This window comes from Triturus cristatus, chromosome 6 (genome assembly GCF_964204655.1).
Source record: "Triturus cristatus chromosome 6, aTriCri1.1, whole genome shotgun sequence".
NCBI lineage: Eukaryota > Metazoa > Chordata > Amphibia > Caudata > Salamandridae > Triturus > Triturus cristatus.
The window spans coordinates 150,828,795-150,849,286 of record NC_140589.1 but is presented as its reverse complement, the minus strand read 5'-3'; the positions used below and the strand labels follow the sequence as shown (position 1 = coordinate 150,849,286).

At 42.9% G+C, this 20,492-nt stretch overlaps 1 protein-coding gene across 1 annotated transcript in view; it reads right to left on the bottom strand.

The window, feature by feature from the left end:
- Positions 1-20,492, bottom strand: part of DNAH14 (dynein axonemal heavy chain 14) — an 894,889-nt gene that overhangs the window by 230,813 nt on the left and 643,584 nt on the right. The window contains exons 67-68 of the mRNA XM_085610384.1: positions 7,931-8,161; positions 2,928-3,049 (exon numbers count right to left, since the gene is read on the bottom strand). Of these exons, the coding sequence (XP_085466510.1) occupies positions 2,928-3,049; positions 7,931-8,161 (353 nt within the window). The remainder of the gene's footprint in view (positions 1-2,927; positions 3,050-7,930; positions 8,162-20,492) is intronic.

Below are 20,492 nucleotides of genomic sequence, written 5' to 3'. Positions count from 1 at the left end.
AACAAAACTAGCAGTTCGAGTCAAATTGTTTGGGTGGCCGATAGTATCATATGCTGACGACACCCAAATTGTTGTCTCTCTATCCAGGAATGGCCCAGATCCGAATTATATCTTTCACAACTGTATGAGGGATGTAAGCTTATGGATGGATAACAACTGTCTAAAGTTGAACTCTTCAAAAGAGGTCATTTTATTTGGGAACAACATCTACTTCTCGAACTCCTCTTGGTGGCCAGATGATTTAGGCCCGCTTCCAGTGCCAGTGAAAAAGGTGAAAAATCTGGGAGTACTGATCGACAATAGGCTTACTTATAAGGATCAAGTAAATAAGGTTATGTCCACCTCCTTCTTTTTGCTACGTTTGAGCAGGAAACTAGCTCAGTTCCTTCCCTCTAATCTGTTTATAAACAGTTGTTCTGGCCCTTGCAAAGTCCAGAGTGGACTAATGTAATGGATTGTATCAGAACATGCAAAAAGTTCACCTGAAAAACCTTCAGATTTGATGGAGCATGATTATTTTGCAAATAATTTTGCTTGATCACGTCTGTTCATAAGTGTGTTATTAATAAACATGATTAACAGTGTGAAAATTATTAACATATGAAACTTTCAAAAGTACAACGTGAAAATGTGCAAGAAAGGCATGCCACGTTTATTAATCAAACCAATCTGATGGCGACTCAAGCCATCAGGTTCTTCAAAACTCAGAAACGAGGATGTTAATGAATATCCAGAGATTCCACTCTGCTTTCCAAGTCCTAGTGAGTCTACATTGGCTTCCTGTCCATAAGAGGATAATGTTCAAAGCACTCTGTATTACTTGTAAAGTGCTTTAGGGACTAGCTGGCACATGCATCAACAATGCCATTTGCGATTCCTTATTAGCGAAAAATAAGGATTCGCTAATAAGGAATAGCAAAAGGCTATGCATGTAGAAATCGCTGAAAAAATAGCGATTTCTAAACATTCCTTAATTGCGACTCGCAAATTGCGAGTTGCAATTAAGGAATACCTCCTCATTCATTTCTATGGGCCTAGAGGCCCATAGGAATGAATGGGAAGACATTCTCAATTTGCGATTCTCAATTAGAGAATCGCAAGTTGCTCATGCAATTTCAAGGGTGCCAGGGTGTCAAAAGGACAACCTGTTGCACCCCTGAAATCTGCATATGAGTACATTTTACACACACACATGCCCCAAGGGCATGTGTGTGTGTAAAATGGAACTTTGAAAAATGAACTTTAGTGCATTTTTCTGAGTTTTTGCAAATTACCATGAAGTTCAACTTCATGGTAATTTGCTCCCCCTATTAGCGAAATCGCTAATTTTTTTACTTTAATGCATTGCATTTAAGGAATCTCAATTTGAGATTCCTTAAATGCAATCGCAATTTAAGTAATCGCAATTTAGAGATTACTTAAATTGCGATTTTTGCATTTGGGATGATGCATCCCAAATGCAAAAATACCGGTCGCAAAGGGGAAGATTCTGAGAATCTACCTGTTTGCGACCGGTTTTTGCTTTGATGCATGTGGGCCTAGGTCCACATTTTCTAAGACAAAAAATCAGAAGGTATGTTCCTGAGAGGACTCGGCCAGGAATATGGTAGTGCCATTTTACAAACGTTCCTCTTGTGGTGGCAAGAGCTTTGTGGTCTTTGCCACTTAGAACTGGAATATGCTTCCTTTGGAAATAAAAACTGCTTCTCCTCTTCTGAGCTTCTGTAAGTCATCAAAAAAGTGGCTTTTTAATAAATATTAGCTCTGGTCTATTATTACCTTGTTACTTAGCACTAAGATGCCTCAGGTTATTTGTATGAGCTTTGTAAAACTCAAAATCAAATCCAATCAAAATAAAATGGTGGTTACCAGTTAATAAAAAAAAAAAAGCCTTTTCAGTGGAAACGACTTCTTATTTGCAACCACATTTAATAATAATAAATGGGACGGAAATAGTGATTTTGAACTTGCTGTTTTAACAATTTGAAATATCATTTTTTTATTTATGTGGAACTCACTACAAGTTAATTGTCTCTAGGCGTTGAACTTAGTAAAAACAAAAAGAAAGATTGTATGGCCACATATCAATGTCTAGTGAATAGATACGTCTTAAGCACCTTCCTACAGCTCAAGAGGGTTGATTTGTTTTTTGCTTCTGATGGCAAGACCATCAGAACTAAAATCTTTGACCTCAGTTTACTCCCATTGCTTTGTTTTTTTTTTTTTACAAAAAACGCAGGTGGGATTTTTACAGAACCAAATAGAGTTGTGAAGTGGACCAGTCACTTTATGTTACATTCGACCACTCACTTTATGATATCTTAGTTTACTGCCAAGAGATATTTGCAAGATCTACAAGATAAGATTTAAAATGAGATTCAACTTCATTTTGAGGGTCACCCCATAAATCTTTTGCTGAACTTGATGTGCCTTGACGAAACTCTCCTAGAGTGAGTTGATGGTGTTAAGTCAAATGTTTGGCAAGATTCACAATATGGTGTCAAGCAGTGCCAGAATTATAAATGAATCAAAAGTCATAGCCTAATTCTCCAGGAGAAGTCCATTTCAATAGGCAACAGAGGCTGAGAATAAAGAAGCTGTATACCCAGTGGAATCTCCTGATTACTAACCATTATCGAGGTCCACTCAATAAAGTAATTAGCCCCCACACACATGTGGCGTATCACCATAATGAGCCAACTGATAGGAAACAACCCACGATTCCTGAAATCTTTACTGATTGAAGACGCACAAAATGGGTTACAGACATTCTTTGTGCAGAGCTGAATCAATCAAGCCATTGATGTATAGGGCCTTTTGCAGCACACTGTGTAATCAGAAGGAAATGTAGGTGTTTAGGAAACTGTTACCATGCAAGAGCAATACAACACTCCCCAAAAATGTAATTAATGACTTGACAATAGCACCTGAAATTGTGGTTGTATTCTATTTCTGAATCTCCAATCTTGATGTAGTCCTGCCCTCCTCTTCGATAGATCTCCTTACTCAAAATTGGCTTTAAACTTGGGTCCAACACCTCAGCAACATCCTAAAAAATAATGCATTTCCTATTAGTCATAGACATAAAATAAATTCACCTAGGCTGGCTCGCTCCAAATATGATACTGATGAATTCAAACAATTTGTTACAATGGATTCATTTAGCAGTTAGTAACTCTCTGCAAGGTTACCCCCAAACATTTGCCTTTACCCTCTACGTTTTGCTGAATTTGTTTTTATTAGCCTTAGGACTCTGTGTACTTTACCACTACTAACCAGTGATAAAGTGCTTATGCTCACCTTCCTAAAACATGGTTACATTGGCTTATTCTCAATTGGCATATTTAATTTACTTATAATTCACAGGGCCTGTAAATTAAATACTACCAGTGGTGCTGCAGCACTTATTGTGCCACCCACTTAAGTAGCATATTAAAACATGTCCCAGGTCTGCCACTGTTGCCTGCATGCAGTTTTAAAGTGCCATCTCGACTTGGAATTTAAATCCCCTTGCCAAGCCTTAAACTCCCCTTTTATTACATATAAGTTACCCCAAAGGTAGTCCCTAGGTAGCCCATAGGGTAGGTTGCTGTGTACTTAAAAAGATGGACATGTATGTTTAGATTTTACATGCCAGCATCTTGAATTGGCATCTTTTCTGGATAGAGAGCCAGTGGAGGCTCTTGAGGTGGGGGTTGATATGGGTCCTTTTGGGCAGGTTGAAGAGGAGTCTGGCCGCTGAGTTCTGTATCGTCTAGATTCTCATGAGTTGGGAGGTGGTTCCTGCGTACAGTGCGTTGCCGTAGTCCAGCCGGCTGGTGACTAGGGCTTGAGTGACGGTTTTCCTTGTGCTGAAGTAGAGCCATTTGAAGATCCTTCAGAGCATGCAGAGAGTGGGGAAGCAGGTGGCAGAGACTGCGTTGATCAGTCATTTCATGCTGAGTTTGCTTTCCAGGATGATGCCAAGGTTGCGGGCATGGTCTGCTGGTGTGGGAGTCGGTTCGAGTTTGGCGGGCCACTAGGTGTCGTTCCACATGGAGGCATTGTTCCCAAAGATCAGCACTTGAGGCTTGTCAGTGCAGAGCTTCAGACAGTTGGTCTTCATCCAGTCACCGATGTTCGTCAGGCAAATGTGGAAGTTGGTCCTCGTGGTGGATGGGTCTGCTGAGAGCGAGAGGATGAGCTGGGTGTCGTCGGCATAGGATATGATGTTGAAGTTGTGGGTTCTGATGATGTCAGCCAGGGCCTCATGTATGTGTTGAAGAGGATGGGGCAGAGGTATGAACCTTGAGGGATGCTGCAGATGGTTCCGAGGCAAAGAGTGGCAGGTGGATTCTCTGGGTTCAAACTGTGAGGAAGGATGCGATTCATATGAGGGCGTACACCTGTATCTCGATGTGGTAAAGTCCCTTGATGAGTGTGTGGTGGGATTCAGGGTTGGTAGCAGTTGCACCAAACGCGACTGTTACTAACTCAAGAAACAATGGCTCGTCACGAAGAACCCCTCCGACAGAGCTTCTCAAAAAGCAGCCCTCAGCAACTACCACCTGCACCTCAAGTAAGCCAAGAGGGCAGCACTCATGGCCCGCATTGAGACTGCAGCCAACCCCATGAAGGAGTCCTTCAAAATAGTCAAGGAATGCCCCAACTAGACAACCATAGAGAACCCAATCCATCCATCCCAAGAACTCTGTGACACCGTCTCGGACTACTTCCACAGCAAAATCACCACAATCTACAACAACTTCGACCCCCACCCACTCAGCCTTGACAACCTCATCCACCCAGCAAACACCGGCCAAACGATTACCGCCTGGTCTCCACTTACCACTAAGACCACTACAGCCATCATGTCATCCATCCACTCTGGGACATCCACCGACCCTCTGTCCCCACCATCTTTTCAAACGTGGATCCAACCCCATCAGCACAGAGCTCACCAGCATCCTCATCACCTCCATCTCCAAAGCAAACTTCCTGAAAGAATGGAAACACGCAGAGGTCAGCCCCTCCTAAATAAACCCTCAGGCAACCCCAGCGACCTAAAAAAAATGACTGACCGATCTCCCTGCTCCGCTACCCGGCTAAAGTACTTGAGAAAGCCATCAACGAACAGCTCATCGAATACCCGGAACAAAACCACCTTCTCGACTCCTTTCTATCAGGATTCCGTCCCCACCACAGCAGAAAGACTGTACTGATCACTGCCACAGATGACATCAGAACTCTTCTCGACCGTGGAGAAACAGTGACCCTGATCCTCTTCGACCTCTATGCCGCGTTCAACACCGTCTTCCACCATACCTTCATTGACAGACTCTACAGCATACAGCAAACTGCCCTCGAGGGGATCACCGCCTTCCTTACAAGATGCACACAGAGCATCCTTTGTCCTCCTTTCACCTCCACACCCCAGGACATCATATGCGGTGTACCACAAGGATCAACACTCAGCCCCACCCTGTTCAACATCTACATGATCCTCCTTGCAGACATTGTCAGATTCCACAGACAAGATAATCTTCTATGCAGACGGCACTCAACTAGACTTCTCTGAAGACCCCTCCAATTCCAAAACCAACTTCTGCTACACCATGTCCAACGCAGCCAAATGGATGAGAGACAACTGTCTCAAACTCAACTCTGGCAAAACAGAAGTACTGATCTTTGGAAAGAACACCTCCATATGGGACCACAGCTGGTGGCCAGCAGAACTCAGACCTGCTCCCACACAACCGACCATGCTCGTAACCTCATCATTATCCACGACAGCCAACTAACCATGAAATGACAAATCATCACAGTTGCCTCCTCCTGCTTTCACTCCCTTAACATGTTCTGCAAAAGTTTCAGATGGATCCCAATCAACACCAGAAAGATCGTCACTCAGGCCCCCATCACCAGCTGCCTCAACTGTGGCACCACTCTCTACGCCGGAATCTCCTCAGAAGACTCCAGGTCATACAGAACACTCCAGACAGATTTACCCTGGACCTCCCAAGACAGACCCACATCACTCCACACCTCAGAAACCTCCACTGGCTCTCCATCCAGAAGAGACGCCAGTAGTGGATGCTCACACACGCCTACAAAGCTCTCCATGACAAAGTTCCATCCTAGATCAACTGGTGACTGATCTTCTATCTGTCTGTAAGACACCTGCACTCCACCTCACTTACCCTCACACACACACTCCCAGCATTCGACGCAGCTAGACCGGGGCTGCTTCTTCTTATACATTGCCACCAAGACCTGGAACGACCCACCCCTTCACCTCTGAACATCACCTTTCCTGGCAGACTTTAGAAAGAAACTCAAGACCTGGCTTTTTAACAGAACCATGGCACCCTCAGTGCCCAGATACCATTAAGGGTGACAGGGCTGCACTTTACAAATGACTGATTGATTGTTGAAAGCTGCTGAGTGGTCAAGGAGGATCAGGGCTGCTGATTCACCTATGTCTATGAGGGTACAGATGTCGTCGGTGGCGACGATCAGGGTGATCTCGGTGCTATGGTTGGAGCGGAAACCGTATTGAGAGGTGCCAAGCAGGTTGTTTCTTTCCAGGTGTTCAGTGAGCTGACGCTTCATGACCTTCTCGAGATGTTTAGTTGGGAATGGGAGCAGTGAGATGGGGCGGTAGCTCTTGAGTTCGCCGGAGTCGGTGGAGGGTTACATGAGGAGGGTTCTGACTTCTGCGTGTTTCCATACGTCGGAAGGTGGTGTGGTGATGGTTGTGGTGAGAATGGTGGTAAGTTCGCAGCTGATTTTCCTTTTTTCAAGGCTGAAGAGGCGGTGGGGACAGGGGTCGGTGGGTGATTCCGAATGGATGGAGTTTATGATGAATATGATGTTCTGGGTGAGGAGCTGTTCTCATGAGGTGAGCGGAAGGTCATGTGGTGCCTGTTGGTGTGGGGGAGGATATTGAGGTTGGCAGGTTGGGGTTCAAAGTTCGCAGATGTCTTGTTCCATTGGAAGTTCTTCATGCATGCTTTCCCCAGAACCTGGTTACTCTTAGTTGAGATAAACAGAGCAAAGGCAACTACTCCAGCCAACAAAAGTGGTAAGTAAACATGTCTCCTACCTGACTTTCTTACCACTTACATCTTTACAAACCGAAAATGTAGTACCTAATAAAATGGAATAATGGTGAACATGTTACTGTAGTCCAGTATATTAAATGAGGCCTGCTCTTCTTCTGTGTCCCACTCAGAGATGCTGCAGTGAGTCCGATTGTACAATCATACAAAGTCGAGCAAAGATTGTTCTTTAGCCTGTGGAGCTCACTGAAAGAGATACTGGAGTCTTCTGAAGTCCTAAACATAGCTGCACACTCCTCAGAAGCATGAGAAAATAGTTCTTGCAGCACTTAATATCTTTTGTAGGAAAATAGGCAGAAAGCATTGATTATCTTGGGTAAGACATGAACACAAATATGCTCTTTGGGTTGGAAAAAGTGATAGTGAGACTCGGGGTGGAAACAGTTGAGCTCTACTTCTGATGAATTATCATGGGCACAAGTCCCTCTACAAATTGACCTTTGAACAAGAGCACTACCATAAGTGGCACACAATTATTACTAGTTCCTGGCTAAATGTTGATCCCTGTACAAACAGGAATTTGCAAAAGGATTGGAATTATGAGTTGTTTGATAATTATCACGCTTTCACATTTTCCTAGGATAGATTCCCAAAAAGCAAACTTGTAAAAATGTATTGGGAGAAAGGAGCTAGAAGAAAGGCAAAACATTAAGGCTAAAGTAACATAAGTAGGTGGTACTGCAGACATATGGGATAAGGTGGGCACTCATTACAATAAAGAAGCAAAGAATGAAACTTCAATGTGAATACATATATATGAGTGTCCATGACAATGAGGGTTTTCAAGTTTGAAAATACATTCAAAGAGATCACATCCATTGTGAGCTTACCTGTAACAGAACAGGTTCCCCAAAACGGATTGCATTTTCCACAGTCTTCATGAAGCTCGTATCAGATGCCTGCACGTGGTGAAGCTTCTCACCTTCCATCTGGCATATCCATTTAAAGGCTTGGCCATGAGGATCGATGAGTAGTGGCCAACGCTGGCCATTCTTCACCAGGATGGCGTTCTCAGTAGAATACTGATCTGGTGGTAACCCTTCATTCTGCCACTTACGGACCTTGGCAATGTAGATAAAGTTACAACAGCATTACATCCCAAAAATGTTTTCACTCAATTCTCAACTGAATTGGCTTTCAATGCCTCTCTTACAATTAGGTATAATTTCCACATAACACACAATTATTTTATGAAAGAAATGTTTTGCTCTCCATCCTCTGAGGTGGATGTCCTGTTTTTAAAGTACTATACCCATACTGATATCATAATCCGTAAACCACATTACTAAAATGGTGCCCTACTTTTATAGCTAGTCAAACACAGTCTACATCATAAAAGTTTAAGCAACACTTTACGGTGAGCAACTGAACATTATCCATTCCCCAATGGGCATATTGTACAAAGATCTTCTCTAAAGCTCATTAACTATCTCTCCATCAAATGCTAAGATTTGCACTCAATTTACACAAGAACCCATGTCAGATTTTGACTTGTCTTTCTCATCATATACCTACCAAATGATGATAAAACACCACCTGTTATCAATCATATCTATTAGTTGGCCTATGAGATCCACTTTAGATTGCCACTTTGCCAAATTTATAAAGATGATAGCTCCATATATTGCTCAAAATATGATAGTCTCTTCTAGTAATTCTATGCCACTAGCCAAATGCCATACAAATGGGAAAAAGCTATTTATAAGTCTTTACTGGAAAAAATCTTTCTTGGATGCAAATGATACAAAAAACTTCAGATCCAGTCTCTTGCCCTTAACCTCTTCTAAATGTTATTAAAAAAATATTGTTCTAAAGATACAGGACTTTGATGAGGGACATGGTCTATTAGACCCTTTCCATCACTGCTTTAGATCAGGTGGAAGAATGGTGTCTCGTACCAAAACTTACAGTTCTTGGCAGGAAGTGGGTGGTTGAAGTGACAATGCTCTAGTCATCTTGGACTTATCTGCTGTATTAAGTACAATCAAACATTCCTGATTAAAAGAACAACTTGAGTTTTGATTGTCAGATGATGAAATGGCTGCAATTTATTCTGAGCAACTAAAATCAGTCAGTCGGTCGGTCAGTCCACCTTTTATTCTTGCCCGCAAAAGATGAACTCAGATTTGCCCAAGGTTTGAATTTTTCACCTTTTCCGTTTAACATCTAAATTTGACTCCTTGCATTGTTTTTGTCCCAAGCAAGGGACTACTTTTACATGCATGCTGATGGCCCGCAGTTGACTTTTAGCCTGCATCAACATTCAAAAAGGTCTCAAAACACCGAGAGTCACCACCATTCATTGTCGGAGATTCTGGCCTATATCAGATGGTAGATAAATGGCAATTTTCTAAATTTAAACCCTACGAAAGGAAAATGCTACTTACCAGTATACATCTGTTCTTGGCTTGTAGAGAATAGATCGCCATCTGGTGTTGGGCCCCAGATGTTTGCACTTTCTTGTTGTATTGGAATAAGTCTTTGGAAGTCACAAGTCACTTTGGACAATAGTGCGCATGGACATCGATTCCATCTTCAGATAGTTTTTTCGCCAAGAAGAGAAATGATGGAGTTTTGTGAGAAACAGAAATAGATGTCCATGTATGTTGTATCTAATTAAGATAATACTGGAGCAGATAAAGGTAGCCTGGGAGTTGGGTGGCCGTGTGTGAATCTGAAGCTCTACATGCCAAGAACAGATGCATACTGGTAAGTAGCATTTTCCTTTCGAGGCATATGAGCTGCAGATCACACACTGTGCATAGATTGCATAGCAGTACTCCTCTTTAGCGGCGACCACCAGTATCTGTTGCAGTAGTTTGAAATAGCGATGCGTCTGCAGTTAGCACAATCTGTGGAACCGTCGCCCTTTGGAAAGGTTTTGGGTGTTCCACCACTGCAGAGAGTGATGTGTGCGGCCGTCCACCAACACTCGATCTGTTACCTGACCTTGAGCTTGGTTCCACTGACGTGCTAAGCATTCCTGTAAGGGGCGCATCTGGAGTCTTGCATGAGGTACTATGAATATACAAGAGGCCATCATCCCTATTAGTTGCATGAACACTCGAGCTGGAAGTGAGTGTTGCGGCTGGAATTTTGTTATAGGGGTTTGCATGCTTGCCATCCTGGCTGGACTGGCATATGCAAGGCCTTTTGAGGTGTTTATTGTGGCACCTAGATATTGTTGGATGTGTGATGGTTGGAGGTGAGACTTTGTGAGGTTTATGGTAAACCTTAAGTCGTGAAGTAGTTGGATTGTGGTGTGTGTGTGATTTACACACTGGGTATGCAACTTGGCTTTTATGAGCCATTCATCCAAATATGGGAAGACGGGAATTTGTTGCCTTCTTAAGTGGGCTGCTACCACTACCAGACATTTTGTGAAGACTCTGGGTGCTGTGGTGACTCCGAATGGGAGAACCTTGAACTGGTAATGCTGACCGTCCACTACAAATCGAAGATATTTCCTGTGAGCAGGGTGAATGGGAATGTGGAAGTAGGCGTCCTTGAGATCTAAGGTGGCAAGGAAATCACCTTGTTTGAGTAGAGGAAGGACCTGTTGAAGAGTGATCATATGAAAATCGTCTGATTGTAGAGGTTTAATGGTCTGAGGTCCAAGATGGGTGTCAGGGTTCCGTCCTTCTTTGGAATGAGAAAGTACAGGGAGTAAACCCCTGTGTTTTGGTGATGCAGGGGAACTGGTTCTATTGCATGTTTTTGTAGGAGGGAAAGCACCTCTTGTTTTTGAAGCGTTAAATGCCCTGTTAACATTGGACGCTGTTTGAGTGGTATGTTTGGGGGAGTTGAAGTGAGTTCTAGGCAATAACCGGATTCGATGATTTGTCTCACCCACCTGTCCGTGGTAATGGTGTTCCAGACTGGTAGGAACTGTAGCAATCTTCCCCCAACCGGAGTAGAGTGGTCAGGGGGAGTGGAGGGAAGTCATTGTTTGGGGGTGGAGGCGGTGCGAGTATTGGTAGTTTTGCCTCTACGCTTGTTGTTATTGCCCCTGTAGCCTCCTCTGTAATAGCCTCTAGTAGATGAGGTCTGGGTGGGACTTTTGTAGGAAGTGGAGGGGTTATCAGTGGTAAAACCTCTAGAGGCGCCCCTATAAGACGAGCGATGAAAGGAACTTCTGGGAGCTTGCGATTGCAAAGCTCCCATTGATTTGGCAGTATCCGTATCTTTTTTCATCTTGTCCAAAGAGGAATCGACACCAGGCCGAAATAAGTGTTCCTGGTCAAACGGTTGGTTTAGTATGGTAGTTTGAACCTCAGGTTTGAACCCCGAAATGCGTAGTCACGCATGTCTGCGCAGAAGAACACTGGTATTAATAGCTCGGGAGGCTGTGTCTGCAGCATCCAGAGCACATCAAATGGAGGTATTAATTATGAGTTTGCCTTCCTGGATGAGATCATTGACCCTTGTTTTATATTGATCTGGACGGTGTTGTAGTAGGGTCTCTAGCTCGTCATAGTGTGCCCTATCGTACCTAGCCCGCAAAGCCTGTGTGTTGGCAATTCTCCATATGTTGGCTGCTTGGGACGCTGTTCTTTTCCCAGATGCGTACAACAGTTTTGACTCCTTATCAGGAGGTGGAGCATCGCCTGATGTTTGGGAGTTCGCCCTTTTCCTGGCGTTGGAGACTACAAAGGAATCCATGGGAAGCTACCCTTTAATGTAAACAGGGTCAGCCGGGGCAGAGTTGTATTTCTTTTCTACCCTGGGGTTAATGACTCTAGCCCTTACAGGATCCTTAAAAACTTCAGGAGCGAGTTTGATTACCCCTTTTAACATTGGGAGAATGGAAGTGGACCTTTGAGATGGTGCAAAAGTGTCCATGAGGAAATCTTCTTCTACAGGGTCTGTGTGCAAATTCCCACCTTGGTATTCTGCATCTCTGTGTATGAGCTGAGTGAATCCTATAGTGTCCTCTGGAGGGGATGGTCCAGATGGGTAGATATCATCTTGTGGTGTATTAGGAACATCTGGTGTGCCATAATAGTCCCATGGGTCCTCTGAGGTATTAGGATGACAGGTTTCCCTAAAGGTTCATCATCCCCTTCCTCCCCAGAGGTGTCCTCATCATCCTGAGGTGGAGGAGATTGTGAGGGTATTGGAGATGGGATAGAAGCGATGTGGTGTGGAGGAGGAGGTGGAGAAGGAATTCTTAAAGGAGAAGTGGCAATGTCGCTCTTCTTTAAAGGGCATGGAGCTGGTACAGGTTTGTCCATTTTCCTTTTCCTAGAAGAACTAAGTATAAGTTGGGGTCTATTTGGAGAGTTTTTTGGGTTGGATCAGGTCGAAAAAGCTCCTCCTCTGGAGTGTGTGTTTAGGTGTCAATTTTTTCGGTTCCAATTGTTTGTGTGGCACAAGTTTTGGAGTCGTTTTATGCTCCTTAGGTTTGGAATCAGGAGTTTTCTTGGGTTCCGTTGGGGTCTTTGGAACCAGTTGTTTCTTTGGTTCCGATGGTTGAGCGCCAGTTGGCTTCAGAACCGGTTGTTTGTTTGGTTCCGATTATTTTTTGGGATCCGAAGGCTGAGCGCCAGTGGTCCTTGGAACCGGTTGTTTGCTTGGTTGCAATGATTTTTTTGGAGCCGAACAGTCAGTGCCAGTGGATTTCGGTGCCGAACGCGCCGATGTGGAACCAGGTGTCGGTGCAGGTGAAGACAGTGGTTTCTTTTTTGGTGCCGGGGATGGGGTTTCGGCACCGACGGTAGGCTGTGTCGATCTCGAGTGGCCCGAAGGCTTATGTAGTGACTTCTTTGCTGAGCCCAAAGGCGGGGCGTGGGAAGTTTTGCCCCAGTGTGAATTTAGGCCCGAAGGTGAAGGTGTTACCGAAGCCTTTTTGTGAATGGGTGGGGGGGGAGGGGTCGACATCAGTACTTACGACCCACTGCCCTGGAGTGATGTCTTCAACGTCAGAGATGTAGGCTTCGGAGGCGCTAATGTTGCCCTCTGCGATCTGCTCCTGCTCCGGTACATAGATGCCTAGTTGGAAGATATCGTCCGGTATGGATGTTGATGATTGAGCCATGCTTCTTCGAGCTTGACGATCCTGTATTGTTTTCTTGGAGCGGAAAGAGGCGCAAGCTGGACAGTCTTTAGCCTCGTGCTCGGGCAAAAGGCAGAGGTTACACACCTAATGAAGATCGGCGTGTGGAAACTTGGATCCACATTGAGGGCACTTTTTGAAAGGAGTCCTTTCCATGAGCCAAAGGCCTAATGGCGCAGCTAGGCCCGAAAGCCTGCGTCGACGACCGGAATCGAAGAATTCAAGTTTGTAGAGATGCGCGTCGAATGGGAAACGCGATCAAAACAATACCGAAAAATGGGTGAAGGATTGCGCGTCAAAAAATAGAACGGTAATAACACAGAACTGGAGCACGACTAACACATTCGAGCCCGACGGCGGAAAAAAACAATCTGAAGATGGAGTCGTTGTCCATGCGCACTATTGTCCAAAGGAGGAGTCACCTATCTTGTGACTTCCAAAGACTTATTCCAATACAACAACAAAGTGCAAACATCCGGGCCCAACACCAGATGGCGATCTATGCACAGTGTGTGATCTGCAGCTCATATGCCTCGAACATGAGGTTCTGGTTACATTTTCTACTTCCAAAACCTGAGAAAAGGAAGCTTAGCTAACAATCTTGGGCCGGTCAAGCACCCCTGCAAAGTTAGTGCACAACTACGGCATCTATATTTGTCAAAATCTCCTACTAGATATCCAATGGCTAAGACAGTAAGCATTTTTTCCAGCTCAGTCTTTTTATTTAACAGACATTTCATTGAGAATTCTCACTATGGGTCTCTACAATTACCCCGTTAGTAATTCAGCACATAAAATGTGAAAAAATTAACCTTACACTCTGCACACCCAGCTTCTAATACTACATTTTAATTGGACCATGAAATGTGAATGATTTTTTAAAAGTTCTTTATATGTGAAAATAGCCTTTAATCATTGATTTGTATTGAGCGATTTCCTGCTGATATTTGCCGGTTGCCCGTCGTTGTTACTCTGTTATTTGCTTTATTAACATTACATACCCTGATCTGATACACTTCTTGCTATAAGGAGACAATGGCTCATGCGGATTAATACTTATCAATATAGTATATAATCTCAAAATAATAATCAAAAAAAGAAATGGGGAATATAAAAGATGTCAGAAGAAAAGGCAAGACCATACACGCTGGTTCTTATTTTGTGAAGAATGATCTTCGTTTATATTACTAGAATTTCGACACAAGAGGTGTACATAGATATACAATACAATTTTGACATTAGACAAACAAATTACAAAATTAGTGTCCCAATAAAGAAAACCTAAACAAACAATTAACATACCATATAACATACAAACAAGGTTTTGATTTCACTTTACAAAGGCAATCACATATAATTAATAATTCAAATTGGCAAAACTAAATTAATGTAGGTGTTGATTAGTGATTTGCCTATCGCGTCAACGGCGTTTCGACCCTGTTCCAACTTAGAGGGTCTCGTCAGGACTGTCTAATATAGGGACACCTGAAAGGAAAATAATAAATGTGTGTCAAAATAAGGGGGGCCAAGGAGTGGGAAAGGAAGAAAGAAGGGGAGGGGTACTCCTCTCTACCTTAACGTCCAGGACTGGTGTGTATACAGTGACACCGTGTTCGAGGTGAAAAGGTTAAAATATACTCACAGGTACCCGGCCGGGTGCTGTGTTAGAATCAAGAGAAAATGATTATTATCCATACCAAAATCTGATCCTTAATGTATCAGGTAGATACCAGAATTTCTACTCACCCCTGTGAGAGGAAGCTCACACGGAGGCAGTAGCCTACTGTGACTCGATGTGCTCGTGATTGTGCGTGAAGTGAGGATACTTCTATATTCCACACTGGGCAAGGTTCCAAACTTTGGTATAGCTGTCACCTCGTGGAGGCGAGTCCGATCAACTGTAGTGAAAAAATACACAAGCGCGGGGGACGGTCGTATTACAAAATCTGAAATGGGAATGAGTCTAAGTGCTATGCAACTCTATGGAAAAATGCTCATACCTCTCTCTCTTCTAGCGGGTGTCCGAATATCCCGCGAAGTGTTGCAGCAGGCAAACCAAGGTCCTGTCTGCGAGGTACGATCACAGCGATAGAGCCGTGAGTAGAGAATTTGAGCTTGATTCGCTGAAGCACGTCCAATCGGGAGCGTCAAACAGTGGGAGTGTTACAGACGCGAACGTGCCGTTGCTAGGTGACCCAGACCTGCAGACTCATAGTCGGGTTTAATTACGAGGCTTGTCATTGAAATCAATCTAGCCGTATTTAAGAAGTGAAAAACAGGCCACCCTTCGCTGCTAGCTTAATGATGGTGGAGGAACCATGAGCGAAATACCTATCGGGGGCGTCGAACAGTGGGAGTGTTTCAGACGCGAAAGTGCCGTTGCTAAGTAACCAAGACCTGCAGACTCATAGTCGGGTTTAATTAGGAGGCTTGTAATTGAAATCAGTCTAGCCATGTGTAAGAAGTGAAAGTGATCCGCTCTCCGAAGCTGCCAGCTTAATAATGGAGGCACTCATGAGAAATCTACTCTGCCACGGTGGTGAGCACCTTACTAGTGTGTACAGTCACTCAACTCGTCGAAAGTGGTCCCGCATCCTACGGTAGTGATCATTCATTTGGAACTTGAAGAGGATAATGGTATCGGCAAAAAATTATTATTATCATAACAATGGTAATGTTACACGAGGGAACAGTGGTTGCCAATATCAGACTTAAAAGTATGGACATCGGTTCTAGAATTAGCAATAACTCTGATTATCTAAACACTGTGCAGTGAATGTTGCAATGCAAACAAAATGTTTAAAATATCAATTGGTTTGAAACAATCAATGATAAATGCACATATATGACAGACACTACAGCAAGGTTTAGAGGGATTATCTTATCCAAGACAATATGCTTCAATCAATAATTAACTTTTCAGTCAACAGGATTCATATTTAATACATGTGGAAGTGGATCCCTACCTTCCGTTATATACATCACCAATCGTCACACATGTACAGATCAGGTTAATTAAAAAATGACAAGACAATTGTCCTGAAACCTGCTGATAAAGGCGGCGGGATTGTTGTACAGAACAGGGACGACTATGACATCGAGATCAGAAAACAAATAGGAGAAGAAAGACACTATAAAAAACTAGATATGAATCCCTTAGGGAATATTAAAAAAGAAATACTTAAAATAACGACAGAAGGCTTTGAAGAAGGTTTTCTGAGTAAGAAAGAGTTTGAATTCTTAAATATCGATTGTCCTAGAACTCCGGTTCTGTACACCCTCCCAAAAATACACAAGAGTATTACCCACCCTCCAGGGCGTCCTATACTATCAGGGTGTGGTTCAGTTCTTGAACCCATTGGTCATTTTATAGACTTTTTTATAAAAGACTATGTTCCTCTTCAGGAGACCTATGTAAGAGATTCAATGCACATGATTAATTTATTGGAAAATCGACCCTATGACACCAACAAAGACCGCTTAGCTACACTGGACATCACCTCATTATACACAAACATACCTCAGCAGGAATGCATACAGGTGATCCAGGATTTACTTGATACTAGACCTGCACCCCATCAGGTACCTACTTCCTTTATTGTCACACTTTTGCAAATCGCATTAACACACAATTACTTTGTTTCGGAAGGCAAGTACTACCAACAGTGCTCCGGAACCAGTATGGGCACAATTTTTGCGCCAAATTTGGAGAATATCTTTATGGATAATCTAGAACACAAATTTGTCCTCACCACCGCCAACATCTACCACTCGAAAATCAATTGTTGGAAAAGATATATTGACGACATTTTTTTGATTTGGTCTGACACAATCCCTGAGTTTAATAATTTTGTCTCTTATTTAAATTCAGTTCAACCACATCTTAAGTTTACATCCACCATACATGAGTCCTGTATTGCCTTTCTTGACCTTAACATTTCACATGACGAGGGTAAACTCTATACTTCATTGCACAGAAAACCCACTGAGCGTAATACACTACTCGCTTATAATAGTCACCATTCTCGGGCCCTGAGAGATGGATTGCCTCATGGACAATTCTTGCGAATACGTCGCAATTGCACCAAGAGAGAGGACTACATGAGAGAGGCGTGTATTCTACAGGACAAATTGTTGACTCGGGGATATCCAAAAAGGCTAGTAAAGAATTCTTTGAAAAGAGCCTGGTTTTGCCCTAGAGAGACATTACTCACTCCTAAAGAGAAAACCAAGGTTGACAAATTGATCTGTGTCACCACGTTTGGTATCCACACGAATGATATTCGTAAATTGGTCACAAAAAATTGGCACATCATTCAAAATATAGACTCTAGCATTGACGTACCAATGTTTGCCTTTAAAAGAGGCAAAAATATTAAAGATCATCTTGTAAGATCATCGCTGGAGAGTCCATGCCAAAATGTAAGATCATTAGAATCAACCCGGGGCTTACCGAGTGTCAAAGGTCACTACAAATGTGGTAATTGTGTCGCCTGTGAATTTACAGTGAACACCAAAAAATTCACTCATGGTAAAGTTGATCAAATACTTGATTTCTTTGCCAATTGTAATACTAAAAATGTAGTATATTGCATACTGTGTCCCTGTGGACTACCATATATTGGACAAACCCAACAAATTGTTAAGGCACGCATAGGACAGCACCGAAGCAGAATCAGGAATTCTGTTCCCAATGCCCCATTGGTCAATCACTTTGAAGAGAAAGGGCACAGTGCCAATGATATTCGCTGGCAGGTAATAGATAAAGTGATTGCTCCAAAAAGAGGTGGAGATGTGACACAGATATTGCAGCGACTAGAGTGTCGTTGGATTGAACGTACCAACTCCATACTACAGGGACTGAATTCAGCTGAGGAATGGCGAGGGTTTATTACTACCCTTTCTTGATCATTGTTGCTTATGTACCCAGCATTTCTCTTAACACATTTGCCTGTATATGATTCTAACTGAAAATTCACAGAGTCCATGAGATGCATTTCCATAATTAACCTGATCTGTACATGTGTGACGATTGGTGATGTATATAACGGAAGGTAGGGATCCACTTCCACATGTATTAAATATGAATCCTGTTGACTGAAAAGTTAATTATTGATTGAAGCATATTGTCTTGGATAAGATAATCCCTCTAAACCTTGCTGTAGTGTCTGTCATATATGTGCATTTATCATTGATTGTTTCAAACCAATTGATATTTTAAACATTTTGTTTGCATTGCAACATTCACTGCACAGTGTTTAGATAATCAGAGTTATTGCTAATTCTAGAACCGATGTCCATACTTTTAAGTCTGATATTGGCAACCACTGTTCCCTCGTGTAACATTACCATTGTTATGATAATAATAATTTTTTGCCGATACCATTATCCTCTTCAAGTTCCAAATGAATGATCACTACCGTAGGATGTGGGACCACTTTCGACGAGTTGAGTGACTGTACACACTAGTAAGGTGCTCACCACCGTGGCAGAGTAGATTTCTCATGAGTGCCTCCATTATTAAGCTGGCAGCTTCGGAGAGCGGATCACTTTCACTTCTTACACATGGCTAGACTGATTTCAATTACAAGCCTCCTAATTAAACCCGACTATGAGTCTGCAGGTCTTGGTTACTTAGCAACGGCACTTTCGCGTCTGAAACACTCCCACTGTTCGACGCCCCCGATAGGTATTTCGCTCATGGTTCCTCCACCATCATTAAGCTAGCAGCGAAGGGTGGCCTGTTTTTCACTTCTTAAATACGGCTAGATTGATTTCAATGACAAGCCTCGTAATTAAACCCGACTATGAGTCTGCAGGTCTGGGTCACCTAGCAACGGCACGTTCGCGTCTGTAACACTCCCACTGTTTGACGCTCCCGATTGGACGTGCTTCAGCGAATCAAGCTCAAATTCTCTACTCACGGCTCTATCGCTGTGATCGTACCTCGCAGACAGGACCTTGGTTTGCCTGCTGCAACACTTCGCGGGATATTCGGACACCCGCTAGAAGAGAGAGAGGTATGAGCATTTTTCCATAGAGTTGCATAGCACTTAGACTCATTCCCATTTCAGATTTTGTAATACGACCGTCCCCCGCGCTTGTGTATTTTTTCACTACAGTTGATCGGACTCGCCTCCACGAGGTGACAGCTATACCAAAGTTTGGAACCTTGCCCAGTGTGGAATATAGAAGTATCCTCACTTCACGCACAATCACGAGCACATCGAGTCACAGTAGGCTACTGCCTCCGTGTGAGCTTCCTCTCACAGGGGTGAGTAGAAATTCTGGTATCTACCTGATACATTAAGGATCAGATTTTGGTATGGATAATAATCATTTTCTCTTGATTCTAACACAGCACCCGGCCGGGTACCTGTGAGTATATTTTAACCTTTTCACCTCGAACACGGTGTCACTGTATACACACCAGTCCTGGACGTTAAGGTAGAGAGGAGTACCCCTCCCCTTCTTTCTTCCTTTCCCACTCCTTGGCCCCCCTTATTTTGACACACATTTATTATTTTCCTTTCAGGTGTCCCTATATTAGACAGTCCTGACGAGACCCTCTAAGTTGGAACAGGGTCGAAACGCCGTTGACGCGATAGGCAAATCACTAATCAACACCTACATTAATTAAGTGTTGCCAATTTGAATTATTAATTATATGTGATTGCCTTTGTAAAGTGAAATCAAAACCTTGTTTGTATGTTATATGGTATGTTAATTGTTTGTTTAGGTTTTCTTTATTGGGACACTAATTTTGTAATTTGTTTGTCTAATGTCAAAATTGTATTGTATATCTATGTACACCTCTTGTGTCGAAATTCTAGTAATATAAACGAAGATCATTCTTCACAAAATAAGAACCAGCGTGTATGGTCTTGCCTTTTCTTCTGACATCTTTTATATTCCCCATTTCTTTTTTTGATTATTATTTTGAGATTATATACTATATTGATAAGTATTAATCCGCATGAGCCATTGTCTCCTTATAGCACGTAATACCCAGGCTCCTTGTGGGTAGGGTTTCCTTGTTTCCCAATCAAGCTGATACACTTCTTGGCAATAGGTTGTACTCTATAAAACCACAATTAAATAAATACATTTAATCTTGAGGGCTAGCCAAGGACAACACAAATCCTAATTTTCTAAGGAGACTAGATCAAACGTTCTCAGAGTGCCCAAGCCTCTTTTGACTTCCCTTTCTCCTCTTGTTCACTAAGCCTTCGGGAAACAATTGCTTTTTTCAGTCCATACCTCCTGTTCACCCTCCCCCCAAAAAGTCTAAAAGCAAATCTAGGTTTAAAGACAGAAGCTTATATTTAGAAAAGCCA